This window comes from Chrysemys picta, chromosome 1 (assembly GCF_011386835.1).
Source record: "Chrysemys picta bellii isolate R12L10 chromosome 1, ASM1138683v2, whole genome shotgun sequence".
Lineage (NCBI taxonomy): Eukaryota > Metazoa > Chordata > Testudines > Emydidae > Chrysemys > Chrysemys picta.
Window position 1 is genome coordinate 139,822,570 of NC_088791.1, and position 22,271 is coordinate 139,844,840.

The window sequence follows — 22,271 nt, forward strand, 5'->3', positions numbered from 1 at the left end:
CATGATGTTAGCTCTGGAGGCCTCCCATTCAATCCGTGGTCATAACCAAGATTGCAGATGCTATAAAATTGAAGCTGATCTGGGATTCAAACTGCTGTGAGCCTGAGACAAGCTTTCTCTGTTCAGGGAAAATTTGTAACCCACTGTTCAGTGTGAGTGACACATACCCCTGTGTGCCCAACCCACAGAGCATGTGAGTGTGTTACAGCTGCCAGCTGGGGAGTTATTTCTCTAACTCAGGCTTTTAGCTCTAGACATCCCCAGCTCAATCCCCAGTCACCAAGATGGTGAATCTCTTCCTCTCCCATTCCTCTTTTGTCTCTGTATGAGCCTCATTGATTGTATTTTGTTTGAATTTACACTATAAGCTCTTTGGGGCAAATTATATTTTTCCATAAAACACCCAGTGCACAAACAACACTCTATATTTTTTACAACGTATTTATTAATATTTGTACTAATGGCCTCTGAAATCAACTCCCAGATGTGAATGACAGTCATTCAGTATGGTGGGACTGCTCTGGTTGGCTGGAGAAGATTCCAGTTTGGGGTCTCTGCCTTGCTTCTTGACGGTCTGTTTTATCGCCTGAAACTGCAGCCCCTCAGTCTGATGGTAACACAGCAAATTGAAGTGATTTCTTTTTGTCTTTGGAAAATCCCAGGATATGTGTTTCGGATGCTGTGATCCTCAGGCTTCAACTAAGCAGCTCTCTTCACACAAATACAGCGATATCGTTGTGCACAATTATAGGAGGAGGCTTCTCCTGCATTCAAAAGTACACAGGACTCTCCAGGCTTGTTCTTCTTTACTTGGAACCTGGGGTGGAAAACTACATTTAACACTCAGCCATGCCATTTTTGTAAAATCACAAACAGTGTCATTGCATTTGGCTGCCTAAATATTGGGGTTAACTTGTTTTACCTATTAATTTCACTTCTCAGAATAACATGTCCTGCAAGATGAGCTATGAAAAGCATTTCTTTGCGATTTGGAATTTTTTTTTTTTTGGTGTGAGATTATTAGTTTAGCTGAGAAGGCCTCTTGTTTTCTATTTACTGCAGTTGTTGTACAATTTAATGTTCAGGGGTAGGAGGGTATTCTCTTCTTTTTCTCATTAAGTGTAATGGTGGCATCACCCTTAGTCAGTGTTTCAGCTTTGAAATGTCCCATTTTAGAATATTTGTGAATGTCTATATTCATATGTAGCTCTGACAGAGTTACACCTACGACTGTTAATGTTATTCAATTGTTTAATTATGTTTATTCATTTAGATTTAAAAAATCCAAATAGCACCACTCCTTTCTGTGAGAATTTGTAAAAGTAAAAAATACACAATAATTCTATACGTTCAGTAGCAATTCCAGAGTGCAAATTCTGTAAGAAATGCACAAGGATGTAAAACACAAGTGAACAACTTCTAGATCTGCCAGAGACTTACAGGTTAGTGGAATAAGCTGTGTCATCCTCCCAAATCCAGCTTGTAGCAGGTCCCATACGGAATAGTCCAATCCAGTGAAAACACGCCAGACTGTTTATGAAATCCTGTTTGGGAACAAGACAAAATCATTTACATCAATCAACTTTGGTAGGTGTATGGATACTAGGGATGAGAATGAGGTTGATGTGTCCCAGACAGAAACCATGTTTCGTAATGCCCATACGTTGGCCAATCACACTCCATTTTTTCCAAAATAGTTAATCATAGATTTTATGAGATTTTTGCCCAACCTGTCCCTCCAGGGAAGCATCACAGCTACTGTCCTGGCTGAGAAGAACTGATAGGATACCCTGGAGAACAAGTCAATACAATTTCCCATCAGCCAGGGGTATCACTAATGAGAGATATGAGGAGTTCTATTCCCAAGCAGCAGACACTAACCCAACAGCATTTCCAGCCTCTGTTAAAAAGAGACAAAGCTTGATTTTATTCTCAGATAGGTTTCATTTCATTGACGTCAGTGGAGGAAGTCCTGATTCACGATGGAGTGAGAGGAGACTCAGACCCTAAGAAAGGACTTTGTGCCTTCGTCATGCTATACACTCCCTTTAATCAGTCCTGAAGTCAGTGATAAAATTTGCATTCACTCCTTCTCTGATGTCCAAAATCTGCCCAGTGTCTCTTGGGGACACAGCTCTGAATACAACACAAGCAGTTTAGAGGGTCATTTTACCCTGCCAGTATTATTTTTCATTTTATATCCATATCCCACTTCACCACCAGCTGGATATTGGGCAGATATAGTTTGGAAAATACAGGAACATAAGGCAAAGGGTAAATTCCCTACCAGTTCTTCCTTGTTCTCTATCCTCAGCAGTCTGGAGCCATGAGACAAGCAGTATTCTCGACTCTTCTGCCAGGAGCTCCATTCATTAGTAAAATGGTAACACTTCCCTCTATGCTGTATCCAGCCCTCAGGGCAAGAGCTGCTTTTATCTCCTTGAAAAAGAAAGCAATATAGATCTGTCATATTTCTGCATTGGTGGGTGTGACACAGTTTGATACTGAATGTCACCGTGTACTAGCTAGTGTGCATATTTCTCACTGGGAATGTACTGTTTGTCTTGCCAGCTAGGATAAAGCTGATGTTGGGGCCCCAAAAATAATCTGGGATATGGGATACTTGGGTCAAGGCCCTTTTCTGATTCAGGCAGAGCAGGGACTTAACCCTGGTTCTCCCTCATCCTGCGTGAGTCCCCTCAACTCCAGGCTATTGGCTACTCAAGGGTTTCTCTGTTTTTTAATGGAAAACTTTGAAAGGTCTCGGTTTTATCCCAACATGAAATGGGAAAATTTTGAATTCTCAAAAGTGCTCATGGGACAGGAAACCTGTTTCCCATCCAGCTCCATTCAGATCACAATGAACAAGAAAGGTAATGAGAGCACTAGAGGAGAGAGGGAGAAATCCTCATGTAGGAACAACCAGCACAGCACAGCATTGTCCTCCTCAAAAAAAGCAATTGTGCAGGAGGTAGCAACAGTGAGATGCATTTCTGAACAACTTGCTTCTGCTGCAGATGAGTCATCATCGTCATGGCCTGGTTTTCAAAGTGATGGCAATGATGATGTTGACTAGGATGAAAACCTGATAGCAGAAGCCTATTTGTCTGTTGCATTTGTCAAAATCCCTCTTTTTGTCAGTGTCTTTCCCTTGTACCATTGAGAGATATAAGTTGGGAAGGAGCCGCCCAGGTTTCTCTACTTTGAAGCTAGTGATCTAGGGATCATTTATTATGTCCACTGCTAAGGACACCATATTTTTGCTAAGATTTGTTTGTGTCTTTCCATGTAATTAATATTTAGATGAGGCCCTTGTACATTTTGTGCACAGGGATAGAAGTACCTTTTGTTGTTAATAAGGACAAGGAGAACTGGATTCTGATTAAGCAACAATATTACCATAAAGGATATAACAGAAGAGTGAGCTCTGATTGATACCTTCCCTATTCACAACATTTGAGAGTTCTGTGTTATTGGCTTGGAGATCATCTCTTTGCTGCATGCAGTTTTTCAGGGTTTCCTGCAATTGGGTGAAGTTTTTCAGAATGGCCTGTTTCTGGATAAGTTCCTCATTGTGTCCTCTCACTTGATGAGAAGCCTGGAGAACTTAAATCCACATCCCAAGAAATCAGTTAAAATAAAATGCAATACACTTATATAAATCGTTTGCCTTTTGCATTATAAGGATGCTAACAACAATTGTGACAGTTCTCATTATGGCTTACACATTAGGGATTGAACTGGAAACCTTCTGAGCTAAAAGCATGAACTGCTACAACTTGAGTGAAAGATCTGGTCTACCCTGGAAGGATAGGTCAATGTAGCTACAGTAGTCAGGAGTGTGACAAAAACATTCCACTAAATCATGTAATTATGCCAACCTAACCCCAGCACAGATACAGCTATGTAAATGGAAGAATGCTACGCAGCTACCATCATTTCAGGAGTAGTAGATCACGTCTACACTTGGAGTTATGCCGGCATAGCTATGGCAATTTAGCTATGCTGGTACAGTCTTCATAGCCTCGACATAGCCAAAGACAGAAAGGTCACTAGTCCTGGGCTGTAACAAGTCATATCCTCTGTGCATCAGCACACAGGGAGACATGTAACTCACACTCATTAGTGGGTTATCCCATGTGGAATTTCTGATGTTAAAAGAATTAAGGAATTGGTGTAACACTGTTTGACATTTACAGAACAATCTCCATGGGTTTAAAATCTGACTAACAGAATATGTGCCAAAGGTTTTTTGTCAAAATGTCATTTTTGTTTAAATTTCCTAGCTAGCTATTCTCATAATTTACACTGATGTAAGTGAGAACAGAATGAAGGCCCCTTTCTCTTTTGAACTGGTAAACTGAGAAAAATTGAAAGATCAGGAAACCATTCAGAAACACAAAATATGAAGCCACGTAGTTCTGTACCACGATTAAATCTGAATGCATCATTAATATTTTGGTTGGGATCTGAAAAATCTGGAACAAAAATTGATTACTTTTGAACCAAAACTTATTTTTTTCAGCTTGTCTTGCCAAAACAAAACAACAACCAAAAAACCAACAAAATTAATTTCAGATCTAAAGGCAGCCAAAATAAAATGAAAAAAACTGAAACAAAACAAAAATGGGGGGTTGTGGTTCACTTCATTTTAGGGGTGTTTTTCAATCCAAAATATTTTTTTTTTCAGTTCTCCCTTTAGTTTTGTTTTCAGGTATTTTTCATACTTTTCATTCTCAAATCATTGAAACAAACCATTTCACTTAAAAAAAATTTTTTTTTTGCCCAAAACTATTTAACAAATTCTATCTGAATTCATGAATTGTTTCAGTGCATGGAAAAATACATAAAATATTCACTGGAAAAAAAATCACCCAGTCCTAGTCATGATGCCATTTCTAACCACATTTAAACTGTAGTCAGAGTTTCAAATCAACTTTAGTCTTAACTCAGAAGGACTCTTAGTACCACCCCTCTCCCTAGGATTCAGAGCTGGAGCCGCAACACAAGATGTAGCTTCAAAGTGCTGTCTATACAGGTATTTGTAGAGCATTAGTGCAAGCCCTGCTAGCCTTAGTCTGTTGACCTGGGCTAAAAGGCTTGCTTCTGCTTGTTCCAAAATGCTGTGTAGACACACCCTTAAAGGCATCTCAGCTTCTCACATGTTTTACTGGTAAAATTCAAATCACAGCTCGGCAGGCTACAGGTTCTGAATACCAGTTGTTTTTCACAAAGTAATGCAAACTATGACAGTGTCTCACATATGCATTTACACACATCGCTCAAATACTTATTAGAAGATCCCTTCTAAACATTATAATGGTTCAGATCATGTTTTGTTGCCTTCTTGGCAAATACTTACCCATGGCACCCATAACCCCTGCAGTTACTAGCAAAGCCAGGCAGAGGAGCCCCAGAATCACTGTAATGAGCCATGGTGAAGATAGAGAAGGAGATTCTAACAGAAATAAGAGAGAAAATGAAAGCAAAGATGACTAGATCTATGGGATCAGGTCAGAACTCTCAGACACACCAGTCTACCAAAGCCAGAACCCACCTCTATGGAGCCAAACCAATCCAATAATAATAGCTATTGAATATGTGCTCAATAAATCTTGTGTGAATTGAGAAGATGTGGAGAAAACAGTTGCTCCTGGTGAAGTCCAGATCTGTCACATCCCAATTTCTGCCCAGGCATTGGCACAGTGTGGTCCTAAGTGAGCTCCCATTAACATGCCATTTCCTTTCACAGTAGACAAAATTCTAATTTTATTGTTCATTAAACATGAGGCCATGGACAGCGGCTACACCAGGAGGAGGATGTTTGACTATGAACACTTTGATAAAAGAAAGTAAGGATCCAGAAGCTCATAGTGCATAATACCTTTGCTCTCTACACTTGTAGGTCTCTGTTGCCTCTGCTGCTTTGAAGGAGTGTGAAACTTCAGATCAGAGTAGGTTATTTCCTGCTCACTGGTTTCTGGATGGAAAGACAGCTCTATGAAATTGTCATCACATTAGGTGGGAACATAACATCATAGATGTTAAGGCTAGAAGACACCATTATGAGCATCAGGTCTGAGTTCCTGCATAATGTAACACAGACCATAGAACCTCATCCTGTAATTCCTGTTTCCAAAACGAATAACTTGTGGTTGAATTAAGCCATATCTTTTAGAAAGAGAGTAAATCTTCATTTAAAGACTCCAAATGGTGGAGAATTATCACATTCCTTGGTAATCTGTTCCACTGGTTAATTGCACACATTGTTCAAATTTTGTGTCAGATTTCCAATTTGACCTTTATCAGAATCATACAATTAGGAAGCAGAAACAATAGCATGTGATTTAGGTGACTGATCACATTGATCCAATAGCGAAGTATGAACAGTGAATTCTTGAAGCAGTAGCCACTGCAAATAGTTGACAGCCTACTCCAAGCTTGGAACATAAACTACACACTGAATAATTTCATACAGAAACCCATTTTTAAAAAATTGATGCCTGTTCTCAGATAAGTCATGAACAGAACAAGGGGTGAATTCTCTGTGAGTCAGATTCTTTAATTGTGACTCATGTTGAGTTGTATCTTATTCTGTGAATATCAATAAGGAAAGGAATCAGAATCTGGCCCTGAATTTTTTCCCCCTGCAGTAATTTTTCCCCCCTAGGAAGCCTGAGTAAAATTTAGTAAGGACATCAGGATTTGGCCCAAAGGCTGTAGCCAGTTAGAGTATGTCCATCCCAGACAGAAAGCACATAGTAAGGTGGTGAAGTACATTTGTTTCTTATTATTTTCTGCTATCTTAAAAAAAACCTGACCTTTTGAAGCTACACCCTGAGGAGAGGGGCATTGACTGGGGATTACCTGTTCTCAGAAACTGCAGTTCAAAGGCCTGAGCTGTACAAAGTATCAGTTGAACTATCCAGTTGGGTATCTGGCTTCTGACCATAAAAACTGACATAAACTTGGGACCAAGAGTTTGAAAGACTCACTCTACCAGAGCCCTGTGTTGGAGCCGGGGATGACCTCAGGTAAACTTTTAGCATGCATATAGGTTCTTTTATTGTTTTAAAATATATTTTCTCTTTAATACTTTTTCCCTAAGAATAAATACAGTTTGCTTTCTGAAGGTTGGTTGGTAACTGGAATACACTGTTATAGCCCTTGTAAAAGAGTTAACTGCAGGTGCTGGTCCCCGATCAGACCTGCTGGGAAATCACAATGAGGTGCAGAGGTACAGCAAGCCTAAACCGCAAGAAGGCAAGATGTGGGTCTCTGCCTCAAGAGATGTGAGAGCTGGGAAGCCAAAATCTTCAGTGGGTGCCCTCAAGGAAGAGCTGGAGGGAGGTCAAAGATGTAGTTAAGCCTGGAACCGTGTGAATGCTTATCCTCAGGTCCAAGAGACCTTTCTCATGAGTGATGGCTCCAAATCTTTGCTGACTGGCAGAAAGATTCCATGGTGATACTGCAGGCCATGGAAGTTCTGGAAAACCTGAACAGTCAACTCAAGATGGAAAATATTGGCACATGGAGCAATCCACTCAGGTGCCTTCTCCTCTAGACCAACTGGGGACAGCTGACCAGTCACAGGTGAACTAGTCTCTTCCCTCATAAAGGGCCAGTACCACCCTGTGACAGAAGGGTTTATTACTTCATAATCAAATAATTGTATTCCAGGGCTTTGTAGGCACAAAGCCAACTCTTTCCCATACCTGGAAGACTATGCATTTCTTGGGGCTCCTTTATATCACACAGACTGACACAAAACTAACAACATAGTTTTACTGACATTTGAGAAAAAACTCTAACACAGATTCTTGATATATAACGTTAGGGTTTGTAGGATAAAGTTCAAGAAGGAGATTTGAGTGGGGCTAAAAGCATAATGTTAGACATAGATTCAGGAGATTATAAATATACAGTACCTATGATCCTGGTGTGCTTTGGTCTTCGTTTTCTCTTCTGCTCTGCAGGAGTATGAAATCTGAGGTCCACATAGGTCACTGACTGCTCACTCATTTCTGGTGGGTTATGGGATAGAAATTCCAGAGATGGGGTTAGTGAACTGAGATGAATATTGGGATTTGTACCTCAGTGAAATGAGCTTTTAGAGTCAGTAAAAGCATCAACATGAACAGGAGCAATGTAACAGGACAGCCTGCTCAGTGGCTCGGTATGAGTGCTCCTGCGTTGCTCTCGGACGCTTAATTCCCACATAACAAAGGCCACAAGAAACATATTCTACCATCTATGGCTAGCTAGGCCACTCCATCTCATCCCAGTGGGTGATGATTTGGCCTCACATATACACACTTTTGTCACCTCCTGGTTGGGCTAGCAATGCTTTTTAGCTGTGTATAAAGCCATCAGCCTCAGGACACTCCAACTACTACAGAATGATGCAGCCTGTCTCCTCGGCAACACAGGCTGCCATAAGCACCTCACACCAGTCCTCCACTCACTATACTGGCTCCTGATAGAATGCCAGGTCAAATTAAAGATCTCAGTTCCTATCTTTATGGTGCTCCATGCCTGGCCCTACAATATCAAAGAGATTGCCTAAAGCGCCAGAATCAGGCCATGTGACCAACAACTCCACTTCTTTGGCACAATGGAACTTTCTACCACAAGGACAAAACTCGTCTATACAGGAGATGGAGCTTTTTCGGGGCCAGTCTGGGATCATGGAGCAAATTTCCACAGGAAATAAGAACCACCTCAAATATCACCACCTTTTGCTACAAGTGCAAGGCGCACCTCTCAAACTTTGTCTTGGCTAACATAAACATATAACACAGAGCACATATAATTTATTTTAAAAGAAAACAACCCCACCTCCCTCCAAACTACACTTTTCACACAATTTCCCCCAGGGCGGGGAAAAGAAAAGTACAAATTGTATGTGATAGATGTTAGTCACCTCCCTTAATGGACCTCTGAAAGGTAGTCAGATATATGGTGATGAGGGTTGTATAATAACATGTGAAGAATTGAGCACTTTATCTCCTTCTGATACTGGTAACTGCCTGTATTTATAAAAAAGAAGGTAAATATTATAGCATTATGCAGCCCCTACCTAATTACGGATGCAATTTAGTTTCCATTAGAAGTTCAGTTTTGGGGCTCTACATAAAATCACCAAAAAAGCAACTTTGACTTAAAATTGATAGGAGAAAACTTGGTCCAAGGTAAAAAAATTCTGCAAAATTTGAAGTGATTTGAAACAAGTTGTTTGTCAGATTTCTACGCTAAAAATATCGCTTTTCATTACAGTTCAAATATTCTTGTAGACATTTTCTTTTTGCCATGTAATTAAAAAAACATAAATAAATACAATTTAATTTACTAGACTCCCCTAGAGATCAAATAACTGCTGGCAATTGCTGCTTATTTAAAAAAAGCAGTTGTTAGCCCATTTCTTTGCAAGGGGAGAGCTCACAGTGAAACCTGATTACTGGGGACGTTTGGGAAAAGAAATTTTCCACTGAAAGTCACACAGAGGGAAATGCTAAATTCACTGAAGTTTGCTGATAGAGCCAGCTGAAAATTTTCTATCATAACTTTTTTGTAATGGAAAACTGGGGGGTTGACCGAACATAAATATTTGAGGAAAGGATCTGCTTTCCTTTTGTTTTTTGGGGGGTTTTTTTGGAAGAAAACTCAAAATTTTCATCCATGCACAGAAAATTTTGGGCAAAAAACTGACAAAACACAAAACCACTAGTACACCTCTACCTCGGTATACCGTTGTCCTCGGGAGGCAAAAAATCTTACCGCATTATAGGTGAAACCACGTTATATTGAACTTGCTTTGATCCACGAGAGTGCGCAATCCCGCCCCCCCCCCCCCCCCGAGCACTGTTTTACCGCGTTATATTCGAATTCATGTTATATCGGGTTGTGTTATATCCAGGTAGAGGTATACAATTGAACATTTTCAGACAAAATAAAAAATGTTTTGGTTTTTTGATTACTAGTCAAAACTTTCCATGGAAAAAATCCCACATGAACATGGGAAGGGTACCTGAAGAAAGCAGGAGGAACTGGTTGGGAGAGAAATCAAAACAGCACTCCCCATTCCTGTGGTCCTAGTGAGATCTGAGATCTGTAGCAAAGGAGAACACCCAAGAAGCCTTCTGAAAATCACTGGATCCACTTTCAAGCTTCTGCATTTCCTGGAATTCCTGTGTGTGATGTTCGTTTTATTTGAGGTTAGTTTAATTCTAATGTTCTTGGAAGGCAAAATTCATACTGTGTCCCTGCAATTTTAACTTCCCCTTAACAAAGTTCTTGTGTGAAACTGAATATACTTTGGTTACCTCCATGTCTTACTCAAAGGATGTTGAAGAGCAAGCAATGAAAACATTTTCTTTTTTTATTGAAAAAGGTAAACTACATGTTTTAAACCCCATATTTTGCTGCACATCTTCATGGAATGTTAGAGAAACTACTTATAGCTTGACTCATGTCAGAAGAGGCCGGGAAGAGATAGTTACAGGGAGATGACAAGTACAGTCATGGTACTATATTATCAGAGGACAGCCTTCTAGCACTCTAGAAGTGCTATGTCTTCTCCTTAAAATACTTTGTGTAAATTTGAGAGCCTCTAAATCCGTGAATATATCCACTAATTAAAGGAAATTCAGATAAAATTCAACAAAATAACTGATTGATGAGGAAAGATTAAGGGCTTGATGTAAGAACTGCAGAAAAACCTTAACTCCCATGGAAGTCAATGGAAGTTGTGTGTGGTTTAACAATTACTAAGGGGCCTATCATCATTGAGAAAAGAAAGGAAGTAAAATCGCTAGAGATGAGATGGATGCTACTTAAACAATAATAGAGTCTCAGAGAATACACATACCATTAAATGAAAAAAAGAACCAGAAAGGCAAGGAATAAGCCAATATGGCTACATGGTAGAATTTGACAGGCAACTCAAGCCAAAGAGAGTTACTTCAAAATTTGGAAATCTGACTCTACTAAAGGCAATAAAGAGGATCATAAATTACAGCAGGCAATAAGTAAGAAGAAAATTAGAAGAATCAGAATGCATTTGGAGGAGCAAATAGCTAAAGTTGTAAAAACAAACTAGAGATTCTTTAAATCTAGCAGAAGCAGGAAGCCTATCAAAGAATCTGTGGGTCTGCTGAAAATCAGCAATTATAGGGAGCGATTAAGAATGAGAAATGATTTCTTTGCATCAGTCTTCACCACAGAGGATGTGGGGGGAAGATTCCTACCCTGACCTGCCGTTTTCTGGTAACAGGAATTGAACTATGGGAGGAAGAGGTGCTGGGGCCACCTAATTATTTATAAATTAGTAAGTCACCAGGCCTAGATGGTACATCTCAGAGTTCTGAAGGAGCCCAAGTATGAATTAGCTGAACAGCTGCTAACAATAATATGCAGTTTCATTAAAAACAGAGAATTTGAGGGTAGCAAATGTTGTACCAATATTTGAAAAAGGCTTTAGGGGAGCTTCAGGAAAATATAGATCAGCAAGCCTTATATATGTACCTGGTAAATTGGTTGTAAATATATTTAAAACAATAACAAAACACCTGGAAGATCATGATCTAATAGGGTCTAACCAGCACAGATTCTGCAAAGGATAATCATGTCTCATGAATCTTTTAGAATTCTTTATGAGAACCAGCTCGCATAATTTCTGTAGACTTTAAAAAGGCCTTTGAGAAGGTCCTGCACAAGCGGCTAAGTCGTCATGGGGTGAGAGGCAAAGTGTAGTAATGGATCAAAAACTGGGTGCAAGGCAGAAAGCAGAGTAGAAGTAAATGGTCACTTTTCGTCTCAGAAAAAGGTTAACATTGGAGGCCTCAAGGTTTCCTACAAGATCCCATGTTGTATAATGTGGCTTAAGTCAGTTAAAACCTGAAAAATTTAAAACTGGACTGGACAAAGCCTTGTAAGGTAGACTGCAGAGAACAGTTCTTCACTGAAGGGTGATAGATAAGACATCCTAATGCTATGACTTTCCATCTTCCTTTTCTATATGTCGTTAAACAATGCTCATTCAAAATAATTATTTACAGAGATCCTTTGCACTTGGTCCCTAAGAGGCACCAGCTGGAAGGTATGAAACAAAAATCTGCTTCCCCAGTTGTCCATTGCGTATAAATTGTAGCTTTAGTAACCAGTCTTGTGAATTGCAGATCTCCTTCATTGCCTGCTGACTTTATAAGGATTTCAGAGTAGATTAAGGGTCATTCAGCACCTCCCAGAATCCAGTCACTAGTATTCGTAGTTCTGTAATCTTTTAGAATTTGATTTAAAGCATATTTAATGGCCATGCTAGAGTTCAGTGAATCATAGACTCATAGACACTTGAGGTGTAAAAGACACCACAATCTAGCTGTAATTCATTTAGGGTAATATTTTCAAAAGTGTCTTTGTCATTGAAAGTCAATGAGAGTTTGGCTCTTAGATTCCTAAATCACAATGAATATTTGACTTAGACTCCTGAAGTCACTTATGACCAGATTTTCAAAAGGTATGTAGGCACCTAAACAAGTAGATAGGCACCTAATAGGATTTTGAAAAGCACCCAGGCACATAATGCTCATGGCAGTTAGGTGCCTAGGTGCTTTTCAAAATCCTATTAGTTGCCTATCTACTTGTATAGGTGCCTTTGGAAAAATGTTACCCCTAGTCCATTCCTTTGGCCAATATAAGATTATCTCTATGGTATGAGAGGTAGGATTAAAATAACATTAATATAAAGAAAGAAAAGAAAGAAAGAAACTGTAAGGGCAAAAAAGCAATTAGTTAAAAAGAAAGTAGGCAAGGGCAAATAGAGAACAAAACCAGACAAAAAGTCAGGACTTACAAACCCAATGAAAACACAGAGATAAATAGGGAAATCGTAGAAAGAAACCAATATTATGGAAGAAAGAAATGCAAGAAAAGAAACATGCCATTTGAACACTTCCCGCCTCTCTAATTAGACTATATGGGCTACAGGGCAGGGAATTCTCTTTTTCTCTCTGGAATCTTTCCTGCACATTGATGGTTTTATATAAATAATAAATAGCAATTAACTAGAGCTAGTCTAAACATTTCAAATTTTGACAATTAAAAAATTTTCAGAATTAAAACAAATGAGTTTTTTTTATTTTTCATATTTCCCCGTCTCCCATTTCTAAAGCACCTATAAAGTTTCAATTACATTCAAAATTTTGCAAAACAAAAACAAAACTTTCCACAAAAATATTTTTCTCCCTTTTGGGGACCAGGTCTAGTACCTATATCTATAGGGCCTGATCCTACAATGTGCAATGCACAGATGGACTGCTGTGCTTGCATGGAGCTCCATTAAAATCATCTGGGCTGTGCCAGGGTGCTGCAGTCCACCCATGCATTATACGTTGCAGTATCATAGCCACAGAGTCCAATTCTGCAACATGCTGAGCACCCTCAACTCCCATTGATTTCATCATCTCACAATACTTGATCATATTTCCACGTGCTTTCTCCCACGTTGTTTGATATTGTTTAGCCTCAGTCTGTAAGAGGGGGGAAATGTCACCTCAGACATTAAATAAATACTATTATTGCAAGTCTTCCCAATGCAGTTCATATTAAATTTTATCCAAGGGAAAAAATAATGTAATGTACACACACACACAAACACACACATATATCTATAGATATCTTTTATTATAGCCACTGCTATTCATCTCCTGAATTACAGGACAGGTAAGGGAGATAATCTATAGCAATTACCATAGTAAAAAGGAAAGCCCCTGGAGAAAATCTGGTATTACCTTTGTGTTGGAAGGTTTAAAAGGGCTTTAAATCTTCTACTTGCCTTGTCTTTGCCCACAGGGAGAGAGATGGGCAGTGTGATATCACCATTCGAGTGTCCTGTTATAAGTGGGACAGCACCAGCCAAGAGAGGGATAATTATTTGTTCTGCAATGTTCCGGCTGAAACCGCACAGGAAGCGCTCATGTTGCTGATTAGAGAGTCACGGCCCTTGTCCAAAAGCACTGAGAACAGAGACTTTCCTCTTCAGATGGCTGAACCAGCACTGACAACACCTGTTGTTTTAACTTCAAAAGCTACTTGGTGTTACTGAAATTCTGAAGCTCAGTAACTTTCAGAACATATACTCAATTGAAGTCCAAGCACATAACTTCCTTTAGTTCTTGGATGGGAACTTTCATGTTTACTCTCCAAAGCCATAGATGTCAACAGAAGGATTCCCACTGATTTCAGTAGTCTTTGGTTTGGGGCCCAAACAGGACTCACCACCATCAACATCAGAACTTTTGGTTTCAGCATCTTCCACCCCACAAGCAGCTTCCTATTTGGCAGTCAAGCATGTAAAATGAGAAGATGGAGGCAACCTTAGCTTGTCTGAATGGGTAGATTCTGGGATATGTTGCCTATTAGTGACATTGTATCAAGTCAGGAATCCAGCCTTCTCCGTATACAACCCTTAGAATGGGAAAGACACAAGAAGAACTTTGGATGAAGCCTTTCATTGATGACATTTCTGGGTCTCTAGCGGCATGGATTGTGGTCCCTGCTACATCTCTCAGCTCTGAAAATGTGCAAGAAAATGCAAAACAGCTGTTCACATCTGGAATAGGGGCAGTGATAGATGATGATGATGATGATTTAATAAGTGCTGACAGTGTCAGAGCCCTGTACAAGACACAGACATAGAACAAAACCTTACCCTGAGGTGCTCACAAGCTAAACTCAAATCAGACATACAACACACAGGGAGGCCCAGAGGAAGTCTTTATCTTGGAGATTTGGAGACTGTTTCCGTGGGGTAAAACAGTGGGCCAAATTCTGCCCTCACTTATACTGGTGCAAGTGAGTAGTATTTCCACCCATGTCAATGATCTTTAGCTCAGTCCTCCAGGGAAGGTGTCATAGGAGAGCTGGCTGGCTCATTGCACAATACACACTTCATAGTCATAGCTATAAGAAAAGTAGCAGACACAAAAGCAGTGGAACATGACATTTTAGGCTCTTCTCACAATGTTTTGCAAAAAAATCTAAACATTTGTTTACTGGAAAAGAACCCTGAAAATAGCAGCTTTAACCTTGAAGTTTGTAGCTGTTTCCATTGCAAGTAGCTTTAACAATGAAACGGAAACTGCTAATCTCTACCCTATGCCTTGCAGAAAACCATCTGATGTAAAAAACAGGAACCACAGCTCAGCTCAGCTACCTCGACGTGTGAACTTCAACATTTAACTGAACTATTTTAAGGCTAAAGGTACTAAGAAATGAAATCTTCAAAATGAACATTTCGGTCATGTCCAGACACCTTTAAAACAACTAAATCTGGATTCAATCAAACCCAATGGGCCAAATCCATCCTTAGTGGAGGAGTCAAAAGAGGATTAGACCTATATATGGCTAATGAAAATAATTCTGTCATCTGCCACCACTGAGAACAGCCTAGCTCCATCCACTTTGGAACCCCGTTTCAGGTAGCTGAAGGCTGCTATTAAATTCGCCTTACTCTTCTTTTCTGCAAACTAAATAAGCCCAGTTCCCTTAGCCTCTCCTCATAAGTCATGTGCCCCAGCCCCCTAATCATTTTCGTTGCCCTCCGCTGGACTCTCTCCAATTTGTCCACATCCCTTCTGTAGTGGGGGCCCCAAAACAGGACGCAATACTCCAGATGTGGCCTCACAAGTGCCGAATAGAGGCGAATAATCACTTCCCTCGATCTGCTGACAATGCTCCTACTAATGCAGCCCAATATGCAATTAGCCTTCTTGGCAACAAGGGCACACTGTTGACTCATATCCAGCTTCTTGCCCACTGTAATCCCCAGGTCCTTTTCTGTAGAACTACCGCTTAACCAGTCGGTCCCCAGCCTGTTGCAGTGCATGGGATTCTTCCGTCCTAAGTGCAGGACTATGCACTTGTCCTTGTTCACCCTCATCAGATTTTTTTTGGCCCAATCTTCCAATTTGTCTCAGTCACTGTGGACCCTATGCCTACCCTCCAGCATATCTACCTCTCCCCCCATCTTAGTGTCATCCATGAACTTGCTGAGGGTGCAATCCATCCCATCATCCAGATTATTAATAAAGATGTTGAACAAAACTAGCCCCAGGGCTGACCCCTGGGGTACTCCGCTTGATACTGGCTGCCAAATAGACATCGAGCCATTGATCACCACCCGTTGAGCCCGATGATCTAGCCATCTTTCTATCCACTTTATAATCCATTCATCGAATCCATACTTCTTTAACTTGCTGGCAAGAATACCGTGGGAGACCGTATCAAAAGCTTTGCTAAAATCAAGGTATATCATGTCCACTGCTTTCCCCATATCCACAGAGCCAGTTATCTCATCATAGAAGGCAATCAGGTTGGTCAGGCATGACTTGCCCTTGGTGAACCCATGTAGACTGTTGCTGATCACCTTCCTCTCCTCCAAGTGCTTCAAAATGGATTCCTTGAGGACCTGCTATATGATTTTTCTGGGGACAGAGGTGAGGCTGACCATTCTGTAGTTCCCCAGATTCTCCTTCTTCCCTTTTTTAAAAATGGGCACTATATTTGCCTTTTTCCAATTGTCCGGGACCTCCCCCGATTACCACGAGTTTTCAAAGATAATGGCCAATGGCTCTGCAATCACATCAGCCATCAGTCCCCTCTGCAGCTGCAGCAATCGACAGCTCCAGCCCTTGCCACAGCAGCAGGGACAAAAGCTGAAGAAGTGACGGATGTTCCTTAAAGTCAAAGAATAGGTGCATTACCACTCTTTGATGCAATGATGATTGATGATGATAAGAGCTGGCTATGTGTCTCTCCATCCCTGTATCTGGACGAACACAGCAGATTCATTCCCCAACTAAGTTCCTATACCAGTATTGTTATATACAGTTTCCAAACAAAGAAAACCTCTTTGCCAAAAGACACATGTTCTGACGTTATTTCTATCGATTCTCAGTTTACCTGATTTATGTGTGAAGCCATAATTATTTACAACTCATATGACTAACAAGATAATATATTTCAGTGGGTCTTTCTTGCCCCATAAGTTCTGTGACAATTATCCCTTATAAGTGTCCCAGGTTTTTATATCCTTAGTTCCCAGATTATCTACAGTTCTATGGACCTAGAGGCACTCAAAATTATTAAATACAGTCTAACACATAGAATTCCTGAACAGGGTTACTTATCGGTCAAGAAACAGTGTTCTGAAGCTTTAGAATTGAACATATTCTTTGTTAATATCCTAAAGATTCTAAAGGTTATTAAAGGTTGCCTCGATGCTGGCAGTTATTGCTTCAGCTGTCACCTGCTGAGAAGGGCTGGCACTCCTTCTGCTTACATCACATTTTGAAAACAGGGGCAGGGTGATAATTAGTAAACAGGCCAGTAAATCTTCCGGTGGTAGGAGGAGAAAGGGGAAATGAGAATGGAAGTGCACACATTGCTGGCAACTACCTTCATCCTCAATAGAGTTAGTATTGCCTGTGGACACCATGCAAATTACACTGCTTCAATTATAATCATTCATGCCTAACACACATACTAGAACTGAATTGCATAAAGCTGTTCAAACAGTTCTTTTCTGAGCTATGAATAGGCCAAAAAGCTGTTGCTTCTGTTTTTTTGACCAAGTTGGATGTGGGTCTACAGTAGAGCTTAGAGGCAGGGGTTTTCAAAGAGCTAAGGGCTTGTCTAGACACAGAAGTCACACCAGTATAAGATTTGTCAGTACATTGCTACCAAAAAAATATTTTGGAGTGCATTCACGCTGTGCTGCATCTGTGTTTGTGCCCTCACAGAAGCATGTTAATGTCCCTAAAAGCAAGGTGTACGGTGGGTTCGTATCCCAGTGTCCTCTAAAACACTTGAACATTCACTATATTATAGCAATTTTTTCAATGAATTGTTGGATGCCCACAATGCCTTCTGGAATACCTGCTGGTGTGATAGGAAATTGTAGACGCATGGAATCAACTGCCCAAAAATTCCCTCTGACCTATCCATGGTTCACTTCTGTCGTGCCTTTTCTGAACTGCACACTTCAAACATATTGGAGGGGAAAAGGAATGCTGCACTCCTGTCAACCAGGATGGGATATATAATCCTGTCCTACTGGACAGGACACAGCAGGAGGTAAACTCAACAGAAGACTTAAAGGCAGAGGGTGCACCCCTGTTCCTTGAGCAACTACATACAGTCAAGAAATGAGTAGCTATCTCAATAGGGAAATTTGCAACCCTATTCTGATTACCCTCTAACTGGTAGCAATTTGGCATTGGGGAGTTAGGCACTTTTAGACTCCTTTGACAATCCCAGCCTCTATAAATAGAAGGCTTGCTGCCACTCTAACCATGAAGATGGGAGTTGACTGATATCTTTGTGCATGTTCAGTGAATTGGGTACTAGGGCCACAGATTTTTTTAAATAAAACCTGTATTTGAAAAGATCTTTTTTTCTATTTATCACCAAAATCAACTTGAAATATTAAAAATTGGTTGTATAATTCTAAGTAAAGTTGTGTGAAAATTTTGAGAATTCGTTGTTATTTAAGAATTCACAAAAGTTTCCAGTATACTTCCAGCTTGTAATTGTTTTTTGCAAAGATGTTTAATATTTTTTTGGTAAAATTGTACTGTATCTTTAAGGAGCACCCTTTAGCCATACCCTTAACACTTGTACAGTGCTGCCTACTGTGTTCTGGACTGACAATCTAACTCTACTTGTTAATATGTTTAAGGAACTTAGTTTTATTTTCAGCTAATACAAAAAAATCTAATATACAGACCAAAATTCCACCCTGGTGTCATTCCTCTAGAGTCAAAATTGAATTGGTTAACATTTTTTTACCAAAAAAAATTCCCAATAGAAAATGTAGTTTCATCAAAATTGAAATTTCTATGGAAAATATAAATGTTGACTCTTTTTTATTTTCCTGGTCTGAAAATAGAAGTCGTTCATTTCAAATCATCATTGGCAAACTCAAAGAAATTTTGGGAAAAAGTCAATTTTTCCCAATTGGAAAAATCAAAACAACAAAATTATTATTTCAAAACATCTTCTCCATATGCAATTAAACATTTTAATTTGAAATGTCAAGTCAAAATGAATTTTTTCATTTTGTTTTGACAAATTATTTGATTTTTGGAAAATAAACAATTTCAGCCTAGTGGTTGTGTGGATTATTTTGGGTGGATACTTTTGCCTCTGCCTATCCCTTTGTCCCACTGGACAAAGGGCGTGGGATAAGTAAGAAAGTGTGTAAAAGTACTTTTGTACAGTTTTCAAAGTGGAAGTAGTTGAAAACCATAAGAAATGTTTACAAGTAAGTAAATAAAGTCGAAGAAATAAAAAGGGGGAAAATTTAAACCCAAAAATGGAAAATTGAATTGAAAGCATATGATAAGTTTAAAGAAAATAAAAAGTTTTGTTATAAAATGTCATTTTGAAACAACATGAAAGGAATCCTATTGCTTCAATTTAAAATGAAAATTCACACTAAAAACTTGACATTATTTCAGGCCAAAAATTTCAAATGGTGAGTTTCCCTGTTAAGTTTACTGTTGGAAAAAGTTTGGTTTTATGATCAGCTCTGTCAGTGTCCACTGAGGATAATTTTTTATTTACTATACAGAACTGGTGTAGCTTCTTCCTTCCGAGGATCTCAATGTGCTTTATGAATGTCATATTTAGCCTGTCACAGAAAACCTAGGAATTCAGTATTATTGTCTGTGTAACGGGAGACTTGGAGGGCCAAATAGCCCAGAGGTTGGAGTGGTTTACTTCTAATCCCCTGCTTGAGATGCCTCAGTCTTTAAGGCAGGGAGTAGAGTAGGGGGATCAGGGCTACCACTCCACTAGGTTCCAGCCCAGGGCCCTGTGTGAGTCCATCCCTGAGTAGCTGACTTCCCATCAGGGAATCTACATCCACTGCCCTGCGTTAATTCCTATCCTTGCCCTTTCAGTTTGGGATGTAGCCCCCACAGCCCAAGTCACTCTGGTGGCTTGTCTCCAGTAGCACTCCTTCATGGACCTTGGGTGGTGACCTGCAGAAGGCCCAGGTTCCTCTGGGCGGGGCAGCCATAAGTTTGGTGGGGCCAGAACCCCACAAAGTCACTGCTTTTTGGTCACGCAGTTATCCCTTAGGCCAGGTGCTCCTAAGTCTCTTCCACCATCTCCTATAGCCAGAGAGACAATATTTATTTTCTGGTGGCTGCCTTGGCTGACAGGCTAGTGACCCTTCGCCTCAGATAGGTAGCTCTTTACCAGTCAGCCCATACCTGAGCCCCATTCTCTCCTTTTCTCTCCCCTCCAGGCCTGGTATTGGCTGCAGGTACAACAGGTTGGGTCTAGGTGGGCTCAAAGGCTCTCTTTAACCCCTTCTGTGTTGGCATGTGATTTCTTTGCTTCATCACGGTCTCCATTTTACAGATGGGTCAAACTGTGCTCTCCACTTATCTATTCTTCCATTGGAAAGCTGTGCACCAGAAGCAACTATGAAGAGTCAAACATGGTGGATGAGGAGGGATACACAACTTTGAAGGTGTATTCCAGAACACCAATCTCCAAGTGAAGGTCAGGGCTCCAGAGCTCATATTGTTCAGTGTTTGCTGTAAAGAGAAAGAAGAAGAGCCAGGGTAAGGTAGAAGGGAAAAAAGAGCACAATAGAGAGCTGACGAAAGGTGTGTGGAGGGGAGATACACATAGCAGGGGTCAGGCAGAATGGGAGGTGGAGAGAGAGAGAACACAGGAAATTAAAAGGGGGAACCACAGAGAGAAGGAGGAAAGGATGTCTAGGTTTGATTTTTTTTTTTAATCAGTAACTTAAAGACCTGGCAAAATAGTAGAGCTTATCCCAAAAAATTGATTCTTTTCTGTGCATATTTTCCACCTTTCATTGGAAAACTGAAAAGGATTTGGTATTTAGGATTTGTTGTTGCTGTTCAGGTTATTTATTTTGTAAATCAAAATTTTCCATGAAAAGTATGCTGCTTCTGTGAAAATTTTCATTTATCTATAAAGTCAATATTCCAGGTTCAGAATAATTCATCCAAATTGGGCCAAATTCATCCTTACTGTATCTCCACTGACTTCTGTGGAATTACGAGAGGATGATGTTTTACCTGTAACCCAACTCTGGCAAGACAGTAGGTACAGGTATTTGAATATTCAGGTAAGGGTGGGGGAAAACAAGCTGAGTACAGAAAAGTTTGTGAAAAAGCCTGGGACATCCTACATGCTATCTGGCACACACAACCCTGGGACCTTCGGTTGGGGAATGGAGGAGGGTCCCAGGCAGGAGCTCTCTTCTATAGAATGATCTGTCAAATGAAAGTAAAAAGCCTTGTTAAGATTTCCCTGGGTTTTTGCAAGAGTTGGGATGTTAATTCTGCTGTCCTGGCCCAATTCCAAGTGGTGTGATTCTCTTCTATTCCCTCAAAACTACCTACAGGAAGTTATACATTTCCATATCTAGAGCTACTTTGTAATGCGCTGGCATTAAACAGCTTTCATGTTTCATGCCAGCTATGACTGAATTTCCGTGATGGTTGATCCTGATACATATCATTTGTAAAATAGTTGGGGATCCTTCAGGATGAAAGCCTGACTCAGTGTTGTTTCTCAAGGGCACTAACACAAAGTATTATACATACACACATAAACTTACACACATACACACACATGCCATTCAGTAAAGCAGATTAAAACAAAACAAAGAAGGCATGCAGAATGTAGTTCTTTATAGGTGGAAAGGGCACAGAGGTGCTATCTTGATGTGTTAGAAATACCCTGATGTCAGACACATAGATGGATGAGGAAGAAAGTAGATGGAAACGTACCTAAAGGATAGAGATGTAAAGTTCTCTTTCTTCATTTTATTGGTCCAAAATTCTAAAGTGTTCCTGCTTCATTTTTGCTTAAACAAACTTGTATTTGAATTCGGTGTGAATTTTGGCTAAGGAAGGACTTCAGGTTTTGTCCCAATTACTCACTAATATATTTAAGGTACCTAGTTTTATTTTCAACTAATACAAAAATATTCTAACATACAGAGTCAAATTCCTCTGTGGTGTAATTCTCTTGGCGTGACCAATAATGAATTTGGCCCATAAGTTTTAGCAAGTTTGTGTAACTGAATTTTAACAAAGTGTACTTATTTATGCATGAATAACATCTTACCTAATGTCTAATATATCAGTGATTACTTTGCTGTGTTTACCCTAATAGACAAATGAAAAATGTATATAAATGTAAGCTGTCTTGTTGTTTTGAAA

The 22,271-nt window shown here is 39.9% G+C and overlaps 1 protein-coding gene across 6 annotated transcripts; it reads right to left on the reverse strand.

Moving 5' to 3' along the window:
- Positions 1-426: 426 nt before the first annotated feature.
- On the reverse strand, positions 427-14,655 carry LOC101934767 (natural killer cells antigen CD94-like). 6 transcript variants are annotated; one of them, XM_065571991.1, is made up of 8 exons: positions 13,788-14,577; positions 7,929-8,024; positions 5,885-5,980; positions 5,363-5,458; positions 3,439-3,606; positions 2,288-2,439; positions 1,441-1,544; positions 427-817 (listed from the first exon to the last, which is right to left on the reverse strand). In XM_065571991.1, the coding sequence occupies exons 2-8, from the start codon at positions 8,020-8,022 to the stop codon at positions 700-702; spliced, it is 828 nt and encodes a 275-aa protein (XP_065428063.1). In that variant the 5' UTR covers positions 8,023-8,024; positions 13,788-14,577; the 3' UTR covers positions 427-699. The 6 variants fall into 6 exon arrangements, with proteins under 6 accessions (XP_065428063.1, XP_065428076.1, XP_065428072.1 ...); XM_065572004.1 differs by having other exon boundaries at positions 13,832-14,313; XM_065572000.1 differs by having other exon boundaries at positions 7,929-9,029; positions 13,788-14,309.
- Positions 14,656-22,271: the final 7,616 nt, after the last annotated feature.